This window comes from Periplaneta americana, chromosome 11 (genome assembly GCF_040183065.1).
Source record: "Periplaneta americana isolate PAMFEO1 chromosome 11, P.americana_PAMFEO1_priV1, whole genome shotgun sequence".
NCBI classification, from domain to species: Eukaryota; Metazoa; Arthropoda; class Insecta; order Blattodea; family Blattidae; genus Periplaneta; species Periplaneta americana.
Genome location: NC_091127.1, coordinates 163,042,522 through 163,066,329, shown reverse-complemented (window position 1 = coordinate 163,066,329; position 23,808 = coordinate 163,042,522). Strand labels below are relative to the sequence as shown.

The 23,808-nt window shown below is 37.3% G+C and overlaps 1 protein-coding gene across 1 annotated transcript in view; it reads left to right on the top strand.

Moving 5' to 3' along the window:
• The first annotated feature begins 1,787 nt into the window (after positions 1 to 1,787).
• The window catches only part of LOC138708571 (uncharacterized), a 32,252-nt gene continuing 10,231 nt past the window's right edge, over positions 1,788 to 23,808 (top strand). Inside the window, exons 1-2 of the mRNA XM_069838688.1 lie at positions 1,788 to 1,946; positions 22,468 to 22,625. Coding sequence (XP_069694789.1) covers positions 1,790 to 1,946; positions 22,468 to 22,625 — 315 coding nt within the window. The 5' untranslated portion in view covers positions 1,788 to 1,789. The remainder of the gene's footprint in view (positions 1,947 to 22,467; positions 22,626 to 23,808) is intronic.

Below are 23,808 nucleotides of genomic sequence, written 5' to 3'. Positions count from 1 at the left end.
ATTGATTTTTTCCGAGGAACAGATGTTCACATTGACCTTGCTAGGCCATAAGAACCTACAGAGATAACATTGAAATTAAATTTGACATTGAAAAACGAGATGACAAATTGAATTTATTTGAATATTATTTACAATTAACGCTAATTATTATAGTAACAGAACATAACCTTCTGCGAGAGTATTGGATTTCCAGCCTCCGTGACTTTTCACTAATTCTCTTTCGATTGCATATCCGAGAATAATCGATACTTGCGGTTTTATAACGGTAGAAAGCTGACCTGTCATTGGCTGAACAGTTGTAACCTGAGTCGTCATTAGCTGAAAGACCTGACCTTTAATGAGTAGGTGTACTTTAATGACATGCATTAAAGGTCTGCTACCAGGTGTATAATTACTACATTTCGGCATGGTCGAGCATAAAAGAAATATATTAACAAATGACAGACGAATTATTCATATTTCATATGTATAGAGACCAATACAAAGCTGCTGAAAGATGTTTAATTTCAATAAATAATGGATTACAAACTGGAACTGGTTTCTTTTTCAGATTTTCGATTTCAGTCTCCATTACGACGCTATCGTTGAGGTTAGGGTTGATTTTAAAAATATGTTTTATTATAAAATAATATAAATTTTTGGCATGATGATACAATGTATTATTTTAATGTACCGAAGTACATATGATATTTCCATGCAGATATTCTGCGTCATCATACGATGAAAGAGTAATGGAACGGAGAAAAATTCTCTCCGGCGTCGGGATTTTGAACCCGGGTTTTCAGCTCTACGTGCTGATGCTTTATCCACTAAGCCATACCTGATACCCATTCCGGCGTCGGACAGAATCGTCTCAGTTTAAGTTCCAACTCTTGGGTTCCCTCCAGTGGCCGCCCTCTGCACTACGTCATAGATGACTTAAACTGAGACGATTCTGTCCGACGCCGGGATGGGTATCCGGTGTGGCTTAGTGGATAAAGCATCAGCACGTAGAGCTGAAAACCCGGGTTCAAATCCCGGCGCCGGAGAGAATTTTTCTCCGTTCCATTACTCTTTCATCGTATGATGATACAAATTTTATATGTTATAAAATCTCTTTTCATAATGATATAAATAGTAACGATATAAATTGTATCAATTTACATTGTAAAGCATATAACAATTTCAACAAATAAATTCCCATATCAAGCTGCAAGAAAGAATAAAAAAAAAGAAAGGAAAGAAACAATGAACAAACATCAAAAGAAAGTATGAACTTTAGGTGTTGTCCAGGAGCGAAACAAACATTATACGTATGTGCATAGAGAAAATTGTTTCCTCCATGGTAATTCAGCTGTTGACCAGACGGACCAAGCGTGATCTAGTGTGTCACCACATTTTCGGTAATCGCGATCGGACCTGATCGCGATAAGTGTTAATCGCGATTAGTACTGTAGTGTGTCAACAGTATTACGGGGGTACAGATCGATTTTTCCGACTTTATTTCATATTTATTCAAGTGTTGCGTTTCTTTTTGCTCGAAAGTGTTGTTTTGTCTATCCCTTTAATTTTCATCTATGCTACATCGAGCACGGTACGTGTAAGAAGTACCGTGACATCGAGAGTAAATGGAGACATATTCACGCTATCCCGTGACGCGCACACAATCCACTTAGTTAAATTTATAATGATATGACGTCAAACGTAGTGGAACAATAAACGGTTCCTGATAGTGACAGAGAATAACATCACTTGTCCACTAGAGACGAGAACTGTCCTTTCAGTTTCTCTGGTTTCCATTAGTCGCAGCATGTGTCTGTCAGGGGTAGCGCTGTTCTGCTTGTTGTTGTTGAAGAGTGTGGAATCGGAGAACAGCATCGAACAGAGAGGAAGAGTGACAGCCGAACTTCAACGCCGCTTCCTGGCCAGAGGCGTGCTGCTACTGCACGGCGGTCAGCGCTACTCGTGTGAGTGTTAATCCCTATTTACACTTGCTATTTGTCGCGCAACATCTGTCGGCTATATGTAGCATCGCCATTTACACTTGGCAGATTTCTCGTCTACGAAAGTCGTCGAGCAACGTCCTATATCAAGAACTTTCTGTCGGCTAAATGTAGTATCACCGTTCACTCTTGGCAGATTTCTCGTCTGCTACTCGAGGCTAGTTGGTGAGTCGAGCAACGTGTGAATGATGTGGTGAGCCTTTTAAATGAACAGAATGGATTTGAACAGTAAAAAGCAGCTGTTTTAGCTTCTGCAGCTTCAAGTGCTTTGTTAGCGTGCACTAATGAGAAGCATAAAAAAAAAAAAAACCAAAGAGACTCTGGAAAAGGAAATGGATATTCAGAAGGCAGGAGAAAGGCCTATTCCATGTTCTCAGTACAGATTTAAAACTGGAACAAAATTGTCCAATAAATATTTATTGTTTTGAAATGAATCGTCAATTTAATTTTTTCTTCTTGCATATTGACTCCTGATGTTCTCTATTTTTGTTTTGATGTCGGACGGAATAGTATTGGCACAGTCTACTATATACAGTCGCGAAGCTTGAGGTGATTTTTTGCAAATCTCGTGATAAAGCGCTCCAAGCGGTTAGCAACTAGAAACAATAGACTGTCCACGGTCGACTTTGGACTGTGTCGTATTTCTATCGAGTGCTAGCTCGTTGTGTTTTTTACATTGATGCTTGTGAAATGTTCGTTATTGGTTCTAATGAAAATGTTAATGGCTAAAATACAATACTTGGAATAATATTTTACTAGAGACGTAGAAAAATTAAGTTCGTTTAATGAAATTTATTGATCACGTTTTATTTTCAATTCTGGTGGGATTATTATTGCTTAGGCCTACTTTTTTTTCAAAGGATATGTTTTTAATTATAGGTGTTAATTTTGTTGTTATTTTTATTTGTTACTTTACTAGAGACGAAGAGAAAGTCTGTTACAATAAAATTTATTGATCACGTTTTATTTCCAATTCTGGTGTGATTATTATTGCTTAACCTCATCCCACTTTGTTAACTACATAAGTCTACACTACAAGTACCGGTACACGTAAGTTACTCCATTAATTCATATTTCCATTATTATTGTTGTAAAGGGAAATGAAAATTAATATTTATTGGATTCATAGTTAATTATCGCTATAATCTTGATTGAGTGAAGCGATTATAGTAAATTTCAGTTCGTTTTGCACGAACCAAAATAATATTAACCTATTTCTTGCAGGTATCTTCGAGTTTATGGTGGAATTTAATATACTTCATTAAAATAATAAATTAACTTTATGCATTTAATATTTCAATAATGGAAGGAAGGTGTTAATTTTTCCAAAAGAACACAACGAAAGTGTAACATATTTTGTCGTCTACTAGGAGAGAGATCTGCGATGATGAGGCGATAGTAGCGATTCTGGTGGTGGGCAACTACCCATGTTTGCATTTTTACTACATATTGAGCTTCGCGACTGTATATAGTAGACTGTGGTATTGGGACGAAGAGACTCAAAATTTTTACAAATAAACTCCAGCGAATTTTCCCTCCAAATCCTATCGTGATAGTCCTTATTTCTGATGTCATATAAGCATGGACATTCCTCGTAAAGCTGGATTAATTTCATTACTTGGTTTTTGTTCCACTCTGACATGACGCTACAAAGCGCGCGGAAACAGAGAAACAGCTGAAAGTTGTCTGCTACTGCTTTTCCGAACCATGTTCGGGTCCTGTCGCGTGAATTCGGCTGGCCCACCTAGGAAATGTCGCACAGAAATAGAAACAGCTTCTACCAACGAGTTAGATACTATAGAGAAGACAAAGACCTCAGAAAGTTGAAGACAATTGAACATTGGTCCGCCATGTTTCGGTTAGTCAAAACAAAGGGGCGTGGCTCGGATGTTGTAGGAAATGACTGTGATGAAGTTAGTGTTATTGTGAATTGAGTTACATATTAAGACTATGTTAATAAGTAAAAAGTAAAATACACACAAAACTTTACGTTTTATAACAGCTACTCAGTCGATTTTTCCCGATCTCTTAAAGAAAATACAGACAGTCCTTCTGAAATAAGTTGTTTAAGTTTGCTCCAATCACTTCAGTAGAAACAGAAAGATCTTTTTCCACTATGAAAAACGTTCTCTCTGACAGGCGGCTCACTATGACAGTTGACAACTTAAAAAAGCATCTTGTTGTGACATGTAGGTCTATGTTTTATTAGTCTCACTAAATATAGCCCAGATATTAAATGACAAGCTATACTCGATGCAACCGAAGCAAAGCACCTAAAGACGGATGAATTTAATCGGCAGAAGAAAAATAAATAATTTTTTGACTTCGTCAGAAATTTAATTACCTTACAGCTTATCTAACCTAATATGAAATCATGTAATTCAGTGCTCACCAGGTGATTTCAAGAGAGACGACGTATGTAACTAATAGGAGTAAAATATAGGAAAGGTAGTGGTGAAAATTTAAAAAAAAAATATCCAGTAATTAAGTTATTGAGAAAAATTAATTTGAAATTGGAATTAACACAGAGAACTTTTGAAAACTACAATTATTAAAACTACAAATAATCTCTTAGCATGCAACATAATAATTAAAGAATGACAATAATAGAAAGTTACTCGTGATCATAACTCACCACATTTATTGAAACGATAAGATGCTTACGATTAACATTGTTATCAGAAACAACAGTAGCCACAGCTAGGTACACTTCTTTTCGCGTGATGGAGACATCGTGTAGTCTAATATAATTTGAAACAAACATTGATCTCACACGTGTCTCGCAAGTAGGCAGAGGCTTTTGCAGAATAAAACTGTTCTTACATTATTTTGAACAATAATGACAAATTGTGTGTGATGCAAGTGCTAACTTTCCTCTTTAAAACAGAAAGAGCCCTACGCATTAATAAAAAGAAAATTGGAGTAGGCCCTATAAACACAATAAATACTGAACTCTTGATGGTACAGACTTATTAATACAGATATTTCGCTTATGCTCAGTCCGTCTTATCTTATAATTCTCTGGGGCAATGGTACTTGTATTGAGAGGGGTTAATTATCCAGCATTGAATATTATGATTTACGGTACATTTCATTTAAATCCGAGGGAATGAGACATTTTTGGAAATTTTAAAGTCTTAATCATTACTTTTTCATTTATAAATCAGCTTTTTACAAAACCTATAGCGAAATGTTTAAATTAAATATTGATGTATCTGAAAAATATAATACATGTACCAACTCGTTGCAGTGTACCTTTGATAAGCACTCCTTGCGGAGGCTGGCGGTACTATAGACCGCCATGTTTTTTAGGGAACGATCCATAGTACTGTTGGCCTCCGCAGGGAGCGCTTATCAGAGGTCTTCAGCCTCTCTATAGTATCTAACTCGTTGGCTTCTACCCAGCAGATGTCGAAAGGGAAGGAACGAAATCCGTACTGCGCATGCGCCCGCGCTATAAGTCGAACGACATTGAGCTAGTGTAAACAGGGACTTAAAGATGAACATGTCAATCTTGGTTAGTAGCGTTCGGGGCCGCCAGAGTCCGTTCCCTGCCTGCGCTATACATCACGTTGCAAGCGGGAAAAGGGAACCAACATCGTCGCTAATAATCATAGGTAGGAAGTTCGTACCAAAGCAGTAGATTTCAGATGAGTACAGCGAGAAGTATAGATGTCACCCGCACCTCGCCCTGCTCCCACGCGCTACAGACGATACGCAATTCACGTAAACAACGCATAGTATCATTCTCTGGAGCTGTGTACAGTCGTGAATAGTTTGAAGAATATTTTAATTTATATTAACATTTTAAGTTCTCAACAAAGTGAACTATTCTGTTATTATCGTATTATTTATGTAATGTTAACATTATGAACGATTCCAAAAAAGTAAAGCCACCTCTTATTAAATAATTATACAAAACAGGAGAGTGTAACATCTTTATTTTTTACCGGATAATTCTTCGTTAAATAAGGAAGGAGTCCATAATTGTACCTATTTTTAAGAAGGGGGACAAGACTAACTGTGGTAACTTTCGAGGAATAGCACTTTTGTTGACGTCGTACAAAATTTTGTCCAATATTACTTACTTACTTACTTACAAATGGCTTTTAAGGAACCCGGAGGTTCATTGCCGCCCTCACATACGTCCGCCATCGGTCCCTATCCTGTGCAAGATTAATCCAGTCTCTATCATCATACCCCACCTCCCTCAAATCCATTTTAATATTATCCTCCCATCTACGTCTCGGCCTCCCTAAAGGTCTTTTTCCCTCCGGTCTCCCAACTAACACTCTATATGCATTTCTGGATTCGCCCATACGTGCTACATGCCCTGCCCATCTCAAACGTCTCGATTTTATGTTCCTAATTATGTCAGGTGAAGAATACAATGCGTGCAGTTCTGTGTTGTGTAACTTTCTCCATTCTCCTGTAACTTCATCCCGCTTAGCCCCAAATATTTTCCTAAGCACCTTATTCTCAAACACCCTGAACCTATGTTCCTCTCTCAGAGTGAGAGTCCAAGTTTCACAACCATACAGAAGAACCGGTAATATAACTATTTTATAAATTCTAACTTTCAGATTTTTGGACAGCAGACTGGATGATAAGAGCTTCTCAACCGAATAATAACACGCATTTCCCATATTTATTCTGCGTTTAATTTCCTCCCGAGTGTCATTTATATTTGTTTGAATTTTTCCACCTCCGTTCTTAAATTCCTTTATACCCTTATATAAATCTCGAATGTTTTTATTCTTACTATTTGTTTCTACCTCTTTCAGTTTTTCCTTCAAGTAACCTCTCTTTTTATTCCTAAGCGTACGACTTGCTTCCCGTCTTTCATTGAAATAATTATCTCTCTTCTCCTCAACTGGATCCTGTAAGAATTTCAATTTTGCCTGTTTCCTTCTTTCTACTACCATGCAACAATCTTCATCAAACCACGGTTTCTTTTTCTTAGTTTCATAATAACCTATGCTCTGCTCAGCTGCAATTTTGATACTATCTCTAATATTTTCCCACACGCTATTAACATCTAATTCTTTCTCAACTTCGTCGGAACTTTCTAAAGTGGCAAACCTATTCGAAATTTCGACCTGATAATTTTGCTTAGCTTCCTCGTCCTTCAATTTCAAAATATTGAATTTAGTAATATTAACTTGTTGCTCTACTCGCTTGGCTACTGATAATCTTTCTCTTAATTCTCCAATCACCAAATAATGGTCAGAATGTCCAATATTATTTTGAGAAATTAACTCCGTACGTTGATGAAATTATTGGGGATCATCAGTGTAGTTTTAGGCGTAATAGATTGACTATTGATCAGATTTTTTGTATTCGACAGATATTGGAGAAAACATGGGAGTATAAGGGTACAGTACATCAGTTATTCATAGATTTCAAAAAGGCATAAGACTGTTAGGAGATAAGTATTATATGATATTCTTACTGAATTTGGTATTCCCAAGAAACTAGTTCGATTAATTAAAATGTGTCCCAGTGAAACGTACAGCAGAGTCCGTATAGGCCAGTTTCTATCTGATGCTTTTCTAATTCACTGTAGTCTAAAGCAAGAAGATGCATTATCACCTATACTTTTTAACTTCGCTCTAGAATATGCCATTACGAAAGTTCAGGATAACAGACAGGGTTTGGAATTGAACGGGTTACATCAGCTTCTTGTCTATGCGGATGACGTGAATATGTTAGGAGAAAATCCACAAACGATTAGGGAAAGTACGGAAATTTTACTTGAAGCAAGTAAAGCGAAAGGTTTGGAAGTAAATCCCGAAAAGAAAAAGTATATGATTATGTCTCGTGACCTGAATATTGTACGAAATGGAACTATAAAAATTGGAGATTTATCTTTTGAAGAGGTGGAGAAGTTCAAATATCTTGGAGCAACAGTAACAAATATAAATGATACTCGGGAGGAAATTAAACGCAGAAGAAATATTGTGGGAAATGCCTGTTATTATTCGGTTGAGAAGCTTTTATCATCCAGTCTGCTGACAAAAAATCTGAAAGTTAGAATTTATAAAACAGTTACATTACCGGTTATGAAACTTGGACTCCCACTATGAGAGAGGAACAGAGATTAAGGGTGTTTGAGAATAAGGTTCTTAGGAAAATATTTGGTACTAAGAGGGTTGAAGTTACAGGAGAATGGAGAAAGTTACACAACGCAAAACTTCACGCATTGTATTCTTAACTTGACATAATTAGAAACTTTTAATCCTGACGTTTGAGATGGGCAGGGCATGTATCACGTATGGGCGAATCTAGAAATGCATATAGAGTGTTAGTTGGGAGACCGGAAGGAAAAAGACCTTTGGAGAAGCCGAGACGTAGATGGGAGGATAATATTAAAATGGATTTGAGGGGAAGGTGGGTTATGATGATAGAGAGTGGATTAATCTTGTCCAGGATAGGTACCGATGGCGGGCTTGTGTGAGGACGGCAATGAACCTGCGGGTTCCTTAAAAGCCATTTGTAAGTAAGTACTTTGTAAGTAAATATTTATTCATTTAAATATTTAACTATTTATTCATTTATAAATTTCTTCATTTAAATATTAATTAATTAATTCGTTCATATATTCTAGTAGAGTTAAGGCTATGATAAGCACACTTCCTCACTACCAGAAGTAAAATATACATTCAAACAATTAAACGTAGTAATATTTAAATCTAAAATCGTTACCATACACATTAAGGAGCTTACATACTGTATAATGAAATATTGACTAAACATGATATATAATTAAGTCATTACAATTTATATCCTATTTCCACTTTATAATAGCCCTAAATGACAATTTATACACACACATAGAATAACTATTAAAGTCGACTAACACTCACAAATCAATTCCATGTAAAAGTATGTCATTTTAATTCTTAATTTAAATGGATTAACCCAGCCGTGGCGAGAACGTGACTCGCGAGACATTGTGGCTCGCAGTGATAGCTGTGCATTTCGCTTCTAACCTCCGCCAACCCCCACACTCTCACGCACTGAAATCAAACTCTGTTCCACTTGTATTTGTCTCTGACTTGCGAGTGGCATATGTCTCTCTCGAAACCATGTACGAAAGTTCCAAGTAGGATGGAAGGACGCACTTTTTTTTTTTGCTGTCAATATATGAGAATATTAAATGTATGATTTGTTCACAAGTATTACGAAGAAAACGGTTGTATAACATAAAACGGCATTATAAGTTACTACATGTTACTGATGAAACATTAAAAGGTTAAGTGTTGTTATTATTATTATTATTATTATTATTATTATTATCATAATCATCTCTGTACGTGGATTCTTTTACAGCAGATGTACGAATAATGCGGTTAGATTTTCAATTTAAACTCACAGATTTACAATGTGATGTTAAACGAAAGCTAGATGGAAGGACTTGACAGATGTTGAACTTTTCAAATCTTTGGGGGGGGGGGGAAATTTGAAACTTCGTTCTTTCGCTTGCCCTGTTGAAACCATGTTCGCTGTAACTTACGTTTGTGAAAAATTATTTTCAACAATGAAAATAGTAAAAATCAAATTTAGATCACGACTGACAGACAAATTCCTTCGTGATCAACTAAGATTGGCCGTAAGTGACATAATTCCTGATTTTGAAACTTTGTCGCAGAGACATTCTGAAGACAGTTAATTTTAGGTTGTGATAATGTGTCCTATGTTTTCTTGTTCATTTCTTTCTTCGTTACACGTCCTAAACATTAACTTCCCCTTCGGTTGTCCGCCTCCCTCCATAGGTGCTATGCACGTTGCAGCTTACACAGTGGCTCGGCGCACCATGGCCTTTTCGCCACGGCTGCATTAAAAGGTTAAGTGTTATTTTTGTCATCATCATCATCATCATCATCATCATCATCATCATCATCATCTCTGTACGTCGATCCTTTTTCAGCAGATGTACAAATAATGCGGTTAGCTCTTCAATTTGAACTCACTGATTTACAATGTGATGTCAAATGAAAGCTAGATGTAAGGACTTGACAAATGTTGAACTTTTCAAATCTTTGCCAAAAAATAAATATCCGAAGCTTCGTTCTTTCGCTTGCTTTGTTGAAGCCATGTTCGCTACAACTTACGTTTGTGAAAAAAATATTTTCAACAATTAAAATAGTAAAAAACCAAATTTAGATCACGACTGACAGACAAATACCTTCGTGATCAACTACGACTGGCAGTAAGTGACATAATTCCTGATTTTGAAACTCTGTCGCAGAGACATTCTGAAGACAGTTAACTTTAGGTTGTGATAATGTTCATTTATTGTTCATTTCTTTCCTCGTTACACGTACTAAACATTAGTTTGTAGACTTGTACTGTATAAAATTATATTTAAGTGCTTGACGTAAGGAAAATGAAAATCCGTTAATAAGTGAGACAGTTGCTTCACTTCCCCTTCGGGTGTCCGCCTCCATCCATAGGTGCTATGCACGTTGCAGGTTACACAGTGACTCGGCGCACGATTACATTATCGCCACCGCTGGATTAACCCTTCGGAAATCCCTGACATCACGAGGTAAGGAGTTCCATAGGCAATAAACTGACACTGTGAAAGAGGATGAATAGAAAGAGGCACGGTGACGAGGAATGGATAATAAAGCCTGATATTGATTCCGTAAAGTTGTAAGATATTAAAGCGAGTTCTTAGATATTTTGAAGTAGATGTGAGGAGAGAATGGAACATGTAGCCTATCCCGACCATTTCCAGAATTTTTATATAATGTCCCACCAATGTTTCTATACCATATTTCACTATCTGTTCACAAAATTGAATATCGAATTCAAAACCATCGCGAATTTTCTTTTACAGTCAGACGTCACGTGTCGCTTTGAAAACCACTTGTAACTCGAAAGAGGCGAAGCGCTGGCTTCGGAGTGGCGTGCCCCCATCCCATCCTCTCTGTGTGCATTGATACATTTGTTTACATGGGAGAGACTCGAAAGTCCATCATGCCTTCGTCCCAGTGGCGGTTCGTGATAAAATATTATGTGTGTTCACAATTTTGTGGTTCCAAAATCGAAGAGAATTTAAAATCGTACGTTTAGTCTAATATGAAATGTCATGATTCCAATGTTTCACTATCGAAAAAAAAACCGTATATAAATTCAAAACTACATATAATAATAATAATAATAATAATAATAATAATAATAATAATAATAATAATAACGAAACTCAGTCTTTTTATTTCCAATTTTTCTTGGTAAGTCAGTTTACCCAGTTCTTTACTGTTCAAAATTACTTGAACAGAGTTCATTGTTTACGTTCGTTAAAAATGAATACATACCACGATCTCCTTATTTACAAACGCGTGTGTTCAGTAATATATTTTGATTCACAACACACTGATACACTATAGCCTATACCAGTACTGTAATCCCACTCGCATAGATTACTACTGTATAAATACATGTCAGTAAATACTATTCTTAAATATTATACACTGCCATACAGTCAACCAGCACGTGTTTGAAAGCCAAACTATGCTATTATGCCGACACTGAAGTATAGTAATTCACAAACTACACTCTCGTAGCAGCACTGTACACACATCCAAGTAAGTAAACGTTCCTACAGTCAGATGCTGACATCTACATGCTATTAAATTTCCTCCTCGAGATATAGCACGTGAACGATAGGCATCGATGGACCTGACACCTGTAGGATAGATACTCATCATGTTCACTTAACGCTTTGTGCTCTTGACGAGTCATAAGCGGCCAGCTAAAGACAATTTTCTCCCGCGCATGCGTGAAATTCCTGTAACCAACTCGAAAAGAGCACGGCTTGTACGTGAACGGATGTTGCCAAGTTTACATAAGAAGTTTATGCAAGATGCGGGAAGTTTAAAATACTCGATTCTGATATTATACATCCCCGCTACGTCAATACGGTATCAAATAATAAAACTAGTCGTGCATTAATGGAAACAAGGTGTTCACGTGCTCTTGTGCTCTTATTAACGCACCGCCACTGCTTCGTCCGATGTCCGAGCCACGTCTTTTCTGTGTGAATTACGCCTTACATATAGAAGTCGCGCTGAGACATTCGGTAAGGGAACGAATATGACAAATTTTAAGGGTTGGAGAAAACGTTACGGTCACTGACCTGCGTATCCCATTACAGGATTTCATTTACGTTGCCATGTCTACCTCTCATCGCTGTGTTCTTGTGAGAGTGCACAATATACGTACAGGGACATCATTTTAGTTTTGCTAACATTTCTAATATTAACCTGGCTATACATTTGGATTAACGGTTGAGAACCGGAAACACCGTTTGCTATCCCCTTCCACGATTGGAGTTTGATGATACTGGCGTAAAATACAAACAAATCACTTTACTAGGTATAGGAGGGAAGAAAAGTAGTTCATTGACGTAAACTAGGAAATATCACTCTTTTGAGTTTGATAATTTTCATTAGGTTTTTGTTTAATCAAAATACAATACTATATTAACAGGGTGTTTTTACTCACTAACTGAGCTATCCACGCGGACGTATTCATTATGCAGTGTATACTGGATGTTCATTTCAAAGTGTGTCATGACGTCACTGTTGTGAGTCAGCGATTTGAAGCGAGTTTCAGTTTTTATGTCAGAGAAGTTGCCTATTAATCAAGGCCTTCAATCTGAACTTGAGAAAGTGTACGGTATAACTTGAATGTCGTAGCAACAGATGGCGGTCTGTAAAGTCTGTGTGCTACCATAACCTCTTTCGAACTGTGTTTTGCGCGGGCAAGTCGTACGCAGGGTATTTGTTATCATCGATTGCGTACGGCAACATTCCATAACACAAATCAAAATGCTCCGTGTTCATGTTGACCGTCCAAGTTAACAAATACGTAAGTAATCGTCTTAACCCTCTCCCCATATCCCGACAGTAAGGAAAAAAACTCAATTCAGTACGTGTTTCCAAACAGTTCACATTCTTGCCACTACTGGCGTTACCGTACGTATCGGTAAGTAATCTTCAGAATGAACGCCGTACTTGCTAGGCAACTTCTCTCGCATTTAGGTAATATGCCTCTGCGGAAGTGTAGGAAGATTGAATTCTCTAGGCTCATCGGCTAGCCACATGACGGCATACAGCGAGCCAAGACACATTTTGAACTGAACACCCAGTATTATACTGTCTACAGCACATTAGCGTACACTATAGAGAATGAAGTTAAATTGAAAAATAATCATAGATATTTAAACACATTTTTGAAAATGGTGGCCGTTCATTTCGATACAGGCTTCAGTTGTTTTGTGCATATTATCGCACTATAGACTATTGTACCTAATTCCAATTACCAGTTTCGTCCTTCGTACCAGTAACTCATTTTGAAATAATTCTGTACCTACTCTATAAAAGAGTAAGCTACCTTAAATACTGTAAAATCAATCTTCACTTCTGCCCGATCCGAAAAGATAAAATTACTCAGACATGCTATCTACTGTCCGTCCATGTAGTTTTGTCTCAGGATCGTAGAAAGGGGGGAAATCTCGTGACAGTTAATTACTTAACGAGGCCCTTTCACTTAAGATATTTTAAACAATTGGATGGGTATAATATTACGTAGACGTCTAATTCTTAACGGAAATTAATATTCTCAGAAAACAGCTAAGACAGCCCATCCACTAGCCTTTATAGAGAGGCGAATAGAAGCAGGTGAGGGAAACCGGGATGCGACGTAAGCAAATGGACGACAGTACCTTTGCGAATATTATTCAATATTGAAAGCTCTTTCGTCACTCGAAAACGGAACATATTTTTAGAACGTACTGTTTACTATGGCCGTAAGGCTACTATTACTGTATAGAGAGGGTCATATAAGAACAGTTCCTAAACAGCAAATATTGCCGTCTTGTCAGTGTTGCCAACTGTTACCAGATATCACACGATCCTATGTACTAAATGACTTACCGTACTTTATGATGGAAGGTTATTCTAAATACAGACGTGGACAAATTATTAACAAAATTGACTATTTTTATGATAATTCTGTTTAGAAAATTTGACTTTTCAATTTAGATTGCAGTTGATTCTGCATATTTCCATCATTTCAGTAGACAGAAATATGCAAAAATGTGAACTGTAGTTTAAATTGAAGAGTCAAGTTTTGTAAAAAATATATAATAAAAATCTTCAATTTTGCTAATAATTTGTAAATTAGCAAAAATGTCAACTGCATTGAAGAGCCGAATTTTGTAAAAATATAAAACAAAAATCTTCAGTTTTGCTAATAATTTGGAAATATCCAAAATGTCAACTGAAGTCCAAATTGAAGAATCGAATTTTGTAAAAATATACAATAAAAACCTTCAGTTTTGCTAATAATTTGTAAATAAGCAAAAATATCAAATGTAGTCCAAATTGAAGAGTTAAATTTTGAAAAATATACAATACAAATCTTCAATTTGGCTAATTATTCGGAAATACACAAAAAGGTCGACTGTAGTCTAAATTGAAGAATCATATTTTCTAAAAATATATAATAAAAATCTTCAATTTTGCTAATAATTTGTCCACGTCTGTAATTCAATATTTTGTAACATATTTTCATAGGCAAACTATACGGGAAAGGGATCAACATGTCAAGTATTTTGTCTAGCAAATACGATATTCATTGGTTTGACTAAGCAACTGGCTCACGAGACCTAACCTAAAAATGTATTTTGTTTGACCACATGAAATTATTAGTACTAACTTCGAAAACTTACCTGACTATAGTCTTGAATCATAACCACAACGCAACACATGAAATAACTATTATGTATTAATATTAATACTGATATTGATCAGTTATTAGTATGTTCAATTTTCACTAGCTTCCAGTAACCTGCTCAGAAATCTAGTACAATTTTAATTTCATGGAACTCCAGTACCGACAAATATTGTCGATATTTGTCTCAGCTGCCAACATACCAGTTACAAAATCACTACCATTTGTAGTATTTGTCAGTATCGAAATTCGAAACGAAGTTGGCAAAAGAAAATTCAATCTGCAAACTAGAAAATCACCACAAGCCACTAGCATAATATGTAGTAATGGGGAAAAATGGTTAGGTTTTACCCTTAGGGTTTGAAGTAAGCTGATCCGGACTATATATGCGGTCTCGGATCTGTGTGGAGGACGGTTGAACTTCACTAGTGGAACGGGTGGGAGTGGAGTACATTCAAAATCTCAGGTACAATAAAAATTGAAGTAAAAATAATTATATGTACCTGTACATATACACAGTGCTCTGCCAAATGAGAGGACCTTGAAAATGCGCTAAATAACTAAGTACTCGTAGTTGATACAGCGTCGTTAAATAACCATCTTAAACAAATAATTATTTCCCCAAAATTTAGGTTTATGAAGGCACACTGAATACCTCTTTTAATTTACACTCTATCTCATGGAAAAAAGAATAAATAGTGTTACGACCGATTTCGTGTTCTTGATGTACCCATAGAATGAAAACTTCATTGTTTTACTTACATAACTATATTTGATGTATATTATCGGATCTTAATAACTTCATCATTAATGTTAAGAAATCTGTCCAACAATTTACTAGAAATCTATGTGGCTTAGTGGATAAAGCATCAGCACGTAGAGCTGAAAACCCGGGTTCAAATCCCGGCGCCGGAGAGAATTTTTCTCCGCTCCATCACTCTTTCATCATGTGATGACGCAGAATATCTGCATGGAAATATCATATGTACTTCGGTACATCAAAATATATATATATATATATATATATATATATATATATATATATGATATGCGTAATAAATCACTTTGTGATTTAAGACGGCGCCCATACCGTCGGATCCCGGCCAAACAGTCACTCATCTGAGTGCACCTCAACACATGTATGGACTTCGGTCCTGCGTTCATAGACATCTATGACGTAGTGCAGAGGGCGGCCACTAGAGGGAACCCAAGAGATGGAGCTTAATCTGAGACGATTCTAAATGGCGTCGGGGTTGTATCCGGCGTGGCTTAGTGGATAAAGCATCAGCACGTAGAGCTGAAAACCCGGGTTCAAATCCCGGCGCCGGAGAGAATTTTTCTCCGTTCCATCACTCTTTCATCATGTGATGACTCAGAATATCTGCATGGAAATATCATATGTACTTCGGTACATCAAAATATATATGATATGCGTAATAAATCACTTTGTGATTTAAGACGGCGCCCATACCGTCGGATCCCGGCCAAACAGTCACTCATCTGAGTGCACCTCAACACATGTATGGACTTCGGTCCTGCGTTCATAGATATCTATGACGTAGTGTAGAGGGCAGCCACTAGAGGGAACCCAAGAGATGGACCATAATCTGAGACGTTCTAAACGGCGTCGGGGTTGTATCCGGCATGGCTTAGTGGATAAAGCATCAGCACGTAGAGCTGAAAACCCGGGTTCAAATCCCGGCGCCAGAGAGAACTTTTCTCCGCTCCATCACTCTTTCATCACGTGATGACGCAGAATATCTGCATGGAAATATCATATGTACTTCGGTACATCAAAATATATATATTGTGACAGCGACGTGAGAATCGAACTCACGACCAGCGTCCCGCAAGAAAGCAGATCGCACAGGCTCCACGGAACATTGAGTGACGTCGCGCGGTGGAGAGAAGAGAGAGGGTGTATTACGTCATGCGACGAGTCTGCGCGCGCAGCTGCTACTTAACACAGTGAATGTGGAACGACCTTCTCGACTATTCCAGAAGTCTGTCGATGTAGAGATATCGAGATAATTCTCTACACACCTGTAGAAGGTTCTCGCAGCTATGATTTTGCTATAAAAGAGCAGGCGCCAGCGAACTCGAGCAGTTTCAGTTTCAGAGTTTTCAGTTATTCAGTCAGTGAGAAAGCCAGAGCAAGCAAGCCAGCCGGAGTTCGACTCGAGTGTGCGTCCGCATCTGCGTCAGCATCCGAAGGCCTGAGTTCGAGTGCAGTGGACCGCAGTTGGAGGGACCTGAGTTCGAGTGCAGTGGACCGCAGTTGGAGGGACCCGAGTTCGAGTACAGTGAACTGTCTCTGAAGGTCTGTGGTTCGAGATACCGTGAACTCGAGTGACTGAGATAGAAGAACTGTGAACTGAGAACTGGTAGTTCTGATTTGTAAATAGTGCTTTGTAAATATTAGTTAAGATTAACAGTTCATTGTTGTGCGTAATAGTCCAAGTAAATTGTCATTGTCGTCGGTGGAGTGCTATAACGAATACGGTGTTGAGTGGAGATCCAATTGTTGACGAGAGCGTTTAAGGTGAATTGTAGAAAGGAATTATTGTTGTGACTAATAAATTACATTGTTGTTACTAATAAAATTCACAATATGTACAGTAAGGTCCGAAAGCCTTGTTTGTATGTTGAGTTGCATCCATTTTGTCATAACAGATGTGTGACAATGGTTGATACTTTACGTTTCAGCTTGATTACTGATCCAAATCATCAGTGTGGGCACCTCATTGTCGCAGCACAAAACGATGTTGCGCCATGTCCTGTGTGAAATTTCCCGCAGCAAAGGCGATGTGATTTCCCTGTGGGGAACAATTAAGCAGCAGGTTTCGAAACATCGATACCAGACAATTGAAGATTCGAAGCAAGCTGTTAGGGAGGCATTCAGAGAAATCACACAATATGATTAATTAATTTTCTATGAATTTTACTTAAAAAATCACCGTATTTCGTGTGTAACTATTTTATTTTACAAATGTGACAACCAATTGTGTGAAAAAAAATATATATTAGTATAAGTAGGTCACCATGTTAGAAGCACTTGTAGAAACGGAAATTACAGTATTTTATTGCCCTTATACGAATCTATTTGGAGGGATGAAACAGGTTTACGGTATGAATTCGCTTGGGTTTACCTGATTTTACTTGAGATGAGTATTTCTTTCACTGTGAGCTTTAATGACATTACTGTAGTTTATATTTTGCAATACACCAACCTGTCAAAATCGCTTCTAGAAGCGGAATTTGTTTTATTGCCTTTCTCGGTTCCATTTGGAGGGGGAGAAACAGGTTCGCCATATGAAATCGCTTCAGTTTACCAGATTTCCGTGATGTTAGTATTCTGTGTAAGACGTGTATTTTTTTAAGTGTGCTTTAATGATAATATTCAAAGTACAGGGACATCATTTTATTTTTACTTCAATTTTTATTGTACCTGAGTTTTTTAATGTACTTCACTCCCACCCCTTCTACTAATGAAGTTCCAACTGTCCCCACACAGAACCAAGGCCGCATATAGTAAACAGCACTGAGTTAGTGAGTATAGTACGTTCCAGAAATATGTTCGCGTTTTCCAGTGACGAAAGAGCTATCAATATTGAATCATATTTTCGGACAGATACTGTCCGTTTGCCTACGTCGCATCCCGATTTCCCCCACCTGCTTCTGCTCGACCCTCTGTAAGAGCTGGGCTGTCTTAGCTCTTTTATGAAAACATTAATTTCTGTTAGGAATTGGACGTCTACGTAATATTATAAAACTGTTTAAAATAACTTAAATAAAAGGGCCTGGTTAAGTATTTAACTGTCACGTGATTTCCCCCCTTTCTACGATCCTGCGGCATAACCACTTGGACGGACAGTAGATAGCATGTCTGAGTAATTTTATATTTTCGGGTCGGGCAGAAGTGAAGATTGAATTTACAGTACGTAAGGTACTCTTTTATAGAGTAGGTACAGAATTATTTCAACATGAGTTACTAGTACGAAGAACGAAACTGGCAATTGGAATTAGGTACAATAGTCTATAGTGCGATAATATGCACATTAGAACTGAAGTCTGTATCGAAATGAACGGCCACCATTTTCAGAAATGTGTTTAAATATCCATATTATGATTATTTTTCAATTTAACCTCATTCTCCATATTGTATGCTTATGTGCTGTAGACAGTATAATATACACTGCATAATGAATACGTTCGCATGGACAACTCTGTTCGTGAGTAAAAACACTTATTCTTAATACTGTACTGTATTTTGATTAAACAAAACCTAATGAAAATTATCAAACTGAAAATCGCGATATTTCCTAGTTTACATAAATGGATGAACTTACTTTTCTTCCCTCCTATACCTAGTAAAGTGATTTGTTTGTGTTTTACGCCAGTATCATCGAACTACAGTCATGGAAGGGGGTAGCAAACGGTATTTCCGGTTCTCCAAAGGTATAGCCGGGTTAATATTAAAAATGTTATTAAAATAAAATGATGTCCCTGTACAAGTGGTTTATATATGCTGATTTGAAGGTCATAGCATTGCTTCTTGGAATGTAATTAATAATAATAATCCATAGCGCTACAGCCCACGAAGGGCCAAGACCGACCAGCCGGCTGCTGGCCTCACGCCCACATGTCGAAGCAGAGGTGGACGATCATCCAACCAGAATGGAGGTATCGTGTGGTTAGCACGATGATCCCCCCAGCCGTTATAGCTGGTATTCGCAACCGGATTTCGCTACCTATCGTAGCTCCCCAAGTGCATCACGATGCTGGGTGGGCACGGGTCCCATACACTGGCCGATGGAATGCAATTAGGCTGTAAAAAATTTTTCTGCTTTCTGTGCGAATGGGACAGTTGTACTCGAGATAAGCATTATAAAATAAAAAATATGGCCTACACGACAATCACTAGACCCGGGGAAGAAAAATATTGTACATCAACACCTTGTACCTCAAAGTAAAGTAATTTTACCCCCTTTACACTCTAAGTTAGGATTAATGAAGAATTTTGTTAAGGAGATGAATCATAAAACTAAAGCATTTAAACATATCCATGAAAATTTCCTGCTATTTTTAGTAGGTTATTTTACGACGCTTTAACAACAGCTAAGGTTATTTAGCGTCTGAATGAGATGAAGGTGATAATGCCGGTGAAATGAGTCCGGAGTCCAGCACCGAAAGTTGCCCAGCATTTGCTCACATTGGGTTGAGGGAAAACCCTGGAAAAAAAACCCAACCAGGTAATTTTCCCCGAACGGGAATCGAACCCGGGTCACCTGCTTTCGCGTCCAGACGCGTTAGCCGTTACTCCACAGGTGTGGACTCCTGCTATTAATGTCCCAAAAAGAAAAGATGGAGTTTCCAATGAAACACAAATAAATTAGAGAAATAATGAGGAACAATCACTTTGAATCTTTGTTGGAAGGAAGAGAGTCGCCTGAATTGCATTCAAGGAGGTTGTATTAAGTTTTCTCTGTAACGTAGAAGTGAGAACTATGAAGAACCAGTGCAAAATTTTCTGTTGGCGTATGAAAGTATGGATTGTAACATCTCCCTGAAAATTCACTTCTTTCACTCCCATCTTGACTTTTTCCCAGAGAATTGTGGCCATTTCAGTGATGAGCATGGTGAGCGTATTCATCAAGAAATTTAATCTATGGAAAAAAGATATCAAGGACAGTGGAGTACCGATTTGCTAGCAGACTATTGTTGGACTTTAGCCCGTGATGTACCTGATGCCCGGTATAAAAGAAAATGCGAAAAAGAAAGCTGTAGTCTTCTGAACAGTGAGTATTTAACCTTATTGTCATTATATTTATTTTATTTTCGTAGGTTATTTTACGACGCTTTATCAACATCTAGGTTATTTAGCGTCTGAATGAGATGGTGATAATGCCGGTGAAATGAGTCCGGGGTCCAACACAGATAGTTATCCAGCATTTGCTCATATTGGGTTGAGGGAAAACGCTTGAAAAACCTCAACCAGGTAACTAGCCCCAACCGGGAATCGAACCCGGGCCACCTGGTTTCGCGGCCAGACGCGCTGACCGTTACTCCACAGGTGTGGAGTATTGTCATTATATAAAGCTGTATTTTGAATAGACATAAATTAGAAATTTTCTATTGTCATATTCGTATTCAGGAGGTTCAAATTATGCAGAAAACCTGTATCACATGCCCGGCGTAAAAAAGTTAAAATTTGTTACGCAATGTAATCAATGCTCTGTGTGTATGACAGAGTAAAGACAAAACAAATGCCAAATGCCGTTGCGAAATACGAAGTCGAACTTAACAATAACTTACGATACCGATAGTCTACTGCAGTGATGTCAAAGCAAGCGCATTTTTCTGACCTACAGCAAGCGCTAAGTATGGAAAGAGGAAGGGTTGTGTATATGAATAAGCAACCTTTTGGATTAAGAAAACAGTGGTGCACAAACTTCAAACGAAACGTGAAATGTTATGTCGTTATTTTTATATGGCTTCTTTCTGTTTAATATTATCTATATTGTCTGTAAAACAAAAGTACTAACACTGATTTCTTAATATTGCACTTGTGTTTTAAATCTTAATAACATAATAGAGAGTTAAGAAGGAATATTCACTTAAATTCCATAGTAATATAATACTCGTATTATACTGTGTTAAGTGGATGAAATACATCATTCATAAAGAAAGTGATATTCCAAAGAAAGAGATTTAGTATGACATGATAAGTTGGAATTTATATTGATGGTATCTTTAGCCTAACAAAAGTAATCAATAAACTAATCAAAACAATATTACAGTGCAAAGCAAAGTTACCTAGGTACTGTATCTGTTTTTAAGTGTAACTAATATTCCATAACAAAACTCTTACCGCATTATGCTTTTAAGATGATATTTGTGAGCAACTTCCTATCATCAGAATATTAAATTATTTTCTCGAAATGTACTGAAGCTATTGAGCTGACATTTTTACAACACATGGGAACGTATCGTTTGCTTATGATGTAACAGTAGTTGCTTTGTTAATTCCTTTCCTTACAAACAATTTCCATGCGAATATTTTCAAAATTTTCGATACACTATCTTCAGTAATACGTATATACGGTATATTAGATTTACGAAAATATTCTGTAAGGCTACTAAATAAATAGGCCTGTACCTGAAAATTTCACTTTTCCATACGAAAAGTTGAGAAAATATTTCTTTTGAATAAGAAAATCAAACTTGTGAAAAATGAGCATTAAAATTAAAACTTACATTCTTATAATGCACTTATACTTCTCAGGAAAGTCTAAAAATTACCATGGATACAGTTTTCTTCCCTTTATCTATTGAATCAGTGCTGGCCATCCCTGAATATAGCTCGACCAAGCGGCATATACCACCTCTTTCGTCTGTCTCTTTCTTTTCCGCTGTAAAGCGTTCAGGCTTTCCTGGGCTCTAAAGCACGCGCTTGCTCCTGTGGGCATCAATTGACATGCCTGGTCTACTGTCCTGAATGGTTTTGTCGGATGAATATATTATCGTGCAAGCATTACAATCTTCGTATTATTTTTAATCAATATAATAGTCATAGGAATGAAAAAGGAGTTCGTTTCTTTAAGGCCCGAGCTCGACAAACATAAGTTAATTTCAACCAGCGCCCGTTCAGAGCTCTGTGCTAAATATCTGGAACTAAAACAGAAGCGAATAAGATACGATAAGCAAATTTTAACTCTAATTTTATTGTAATATATTTCAGGGGAAAGATGGGAGGAAGCATTGGAATTATCGAAGTTCCTGATCGCCAGAAACATTCCTGTGAGGACATTAAATGCGATGGAAACGGACCTGTCGCAGCCACAGTTCCACAATCACCTGGCTTTTCTTCTTAGTGACGAATCCACGCTTGTTCATCATGTAAGAAGTTATAAAATATTTGTGAAATTACTGATGGTAATATGAGGTCAAGTTCACAAAATCGAAAAAAAAAAAAAAAAATCTGTACACAATGCACTTCGATAATTATTAGGGATTACATTAGACATCAAATTCATATGGGGACATTATAAAAATTCTAATGGCCGGTTTTTCCAAGTACGGTAAACTAGAGTCTGTTGGACAGTCGGGCATGTTGGAGACTCCGTACTTCAACGCGTTACCACGCCACTTGTGGGCACCACATTCTGCTAGAAGTCAATGACGGAAGTAGGCACGAGTGGGGCTACTTCCGTCATTGACTTCTAGCAGAATGTGGTGCCCACAAGTGGCATGGTAACACGTTAAAGTACAGAGTGTCCAATATGCCCGACTGTCCAACAGATCCTAGTTTACCCTATTGTTAGAAAATGTAACGACTGTTAAACTCTAAAGAGTTTGTTAATTAACAAAATTGTATGTTTTCAACACCAGTTTGGTTTAACAGATTGTTAACAGTTTGTTAATTTTAAATGTAGGATTTCGGGCAGTTAACTCGTTTAACAGTTAGTTAAATATGGCCGATGTCTCCACAGCTGTTCGAACAGAAGTTGCGAAATTAATATTTTGTGTCTCTCTGTAGGGAATGTTTAGCATATGACTGGCAATATAACATTTAAAAAATACTTTGGACTGTTTAAATACATCAGTGTTATTTTATTTCTTTCGTATTTCGTATCCGTAATAGCAATGAGGAAATATAACCTTTAGAGAAAATTGTTTCCTCTATGGTAATTCAGCTGTTGACCAGAGGGACCAAGCGTGATCTAGTGTGTTCACACATTTTGGTAATCCCGATCCGAGATAATCGCGATAATGGTAATCCCAATTAGCAACTGCATTCTGTCACTAGTGTAATGGATCAAGTTTTAATTCCAAGCATTCGCCGGTAGGTGTCACCAGTCACTTTTGGCTCAGATTATTTGTTCACGATGTGCTAAGCCATAGTGGATCAAGTCACCAAAGCGTTGGATCAATTAACATCACAATAGTTTATATTTTATAAATCTACAATTTGAGAATGGAGCAATAAAATGAGATAATCCACTACACCAAGTTAACTTTAAGTCCTATTATCTCAAAACTACGTCTCATGGACTTGATCCATTTTAGCTCAGAACGCCTC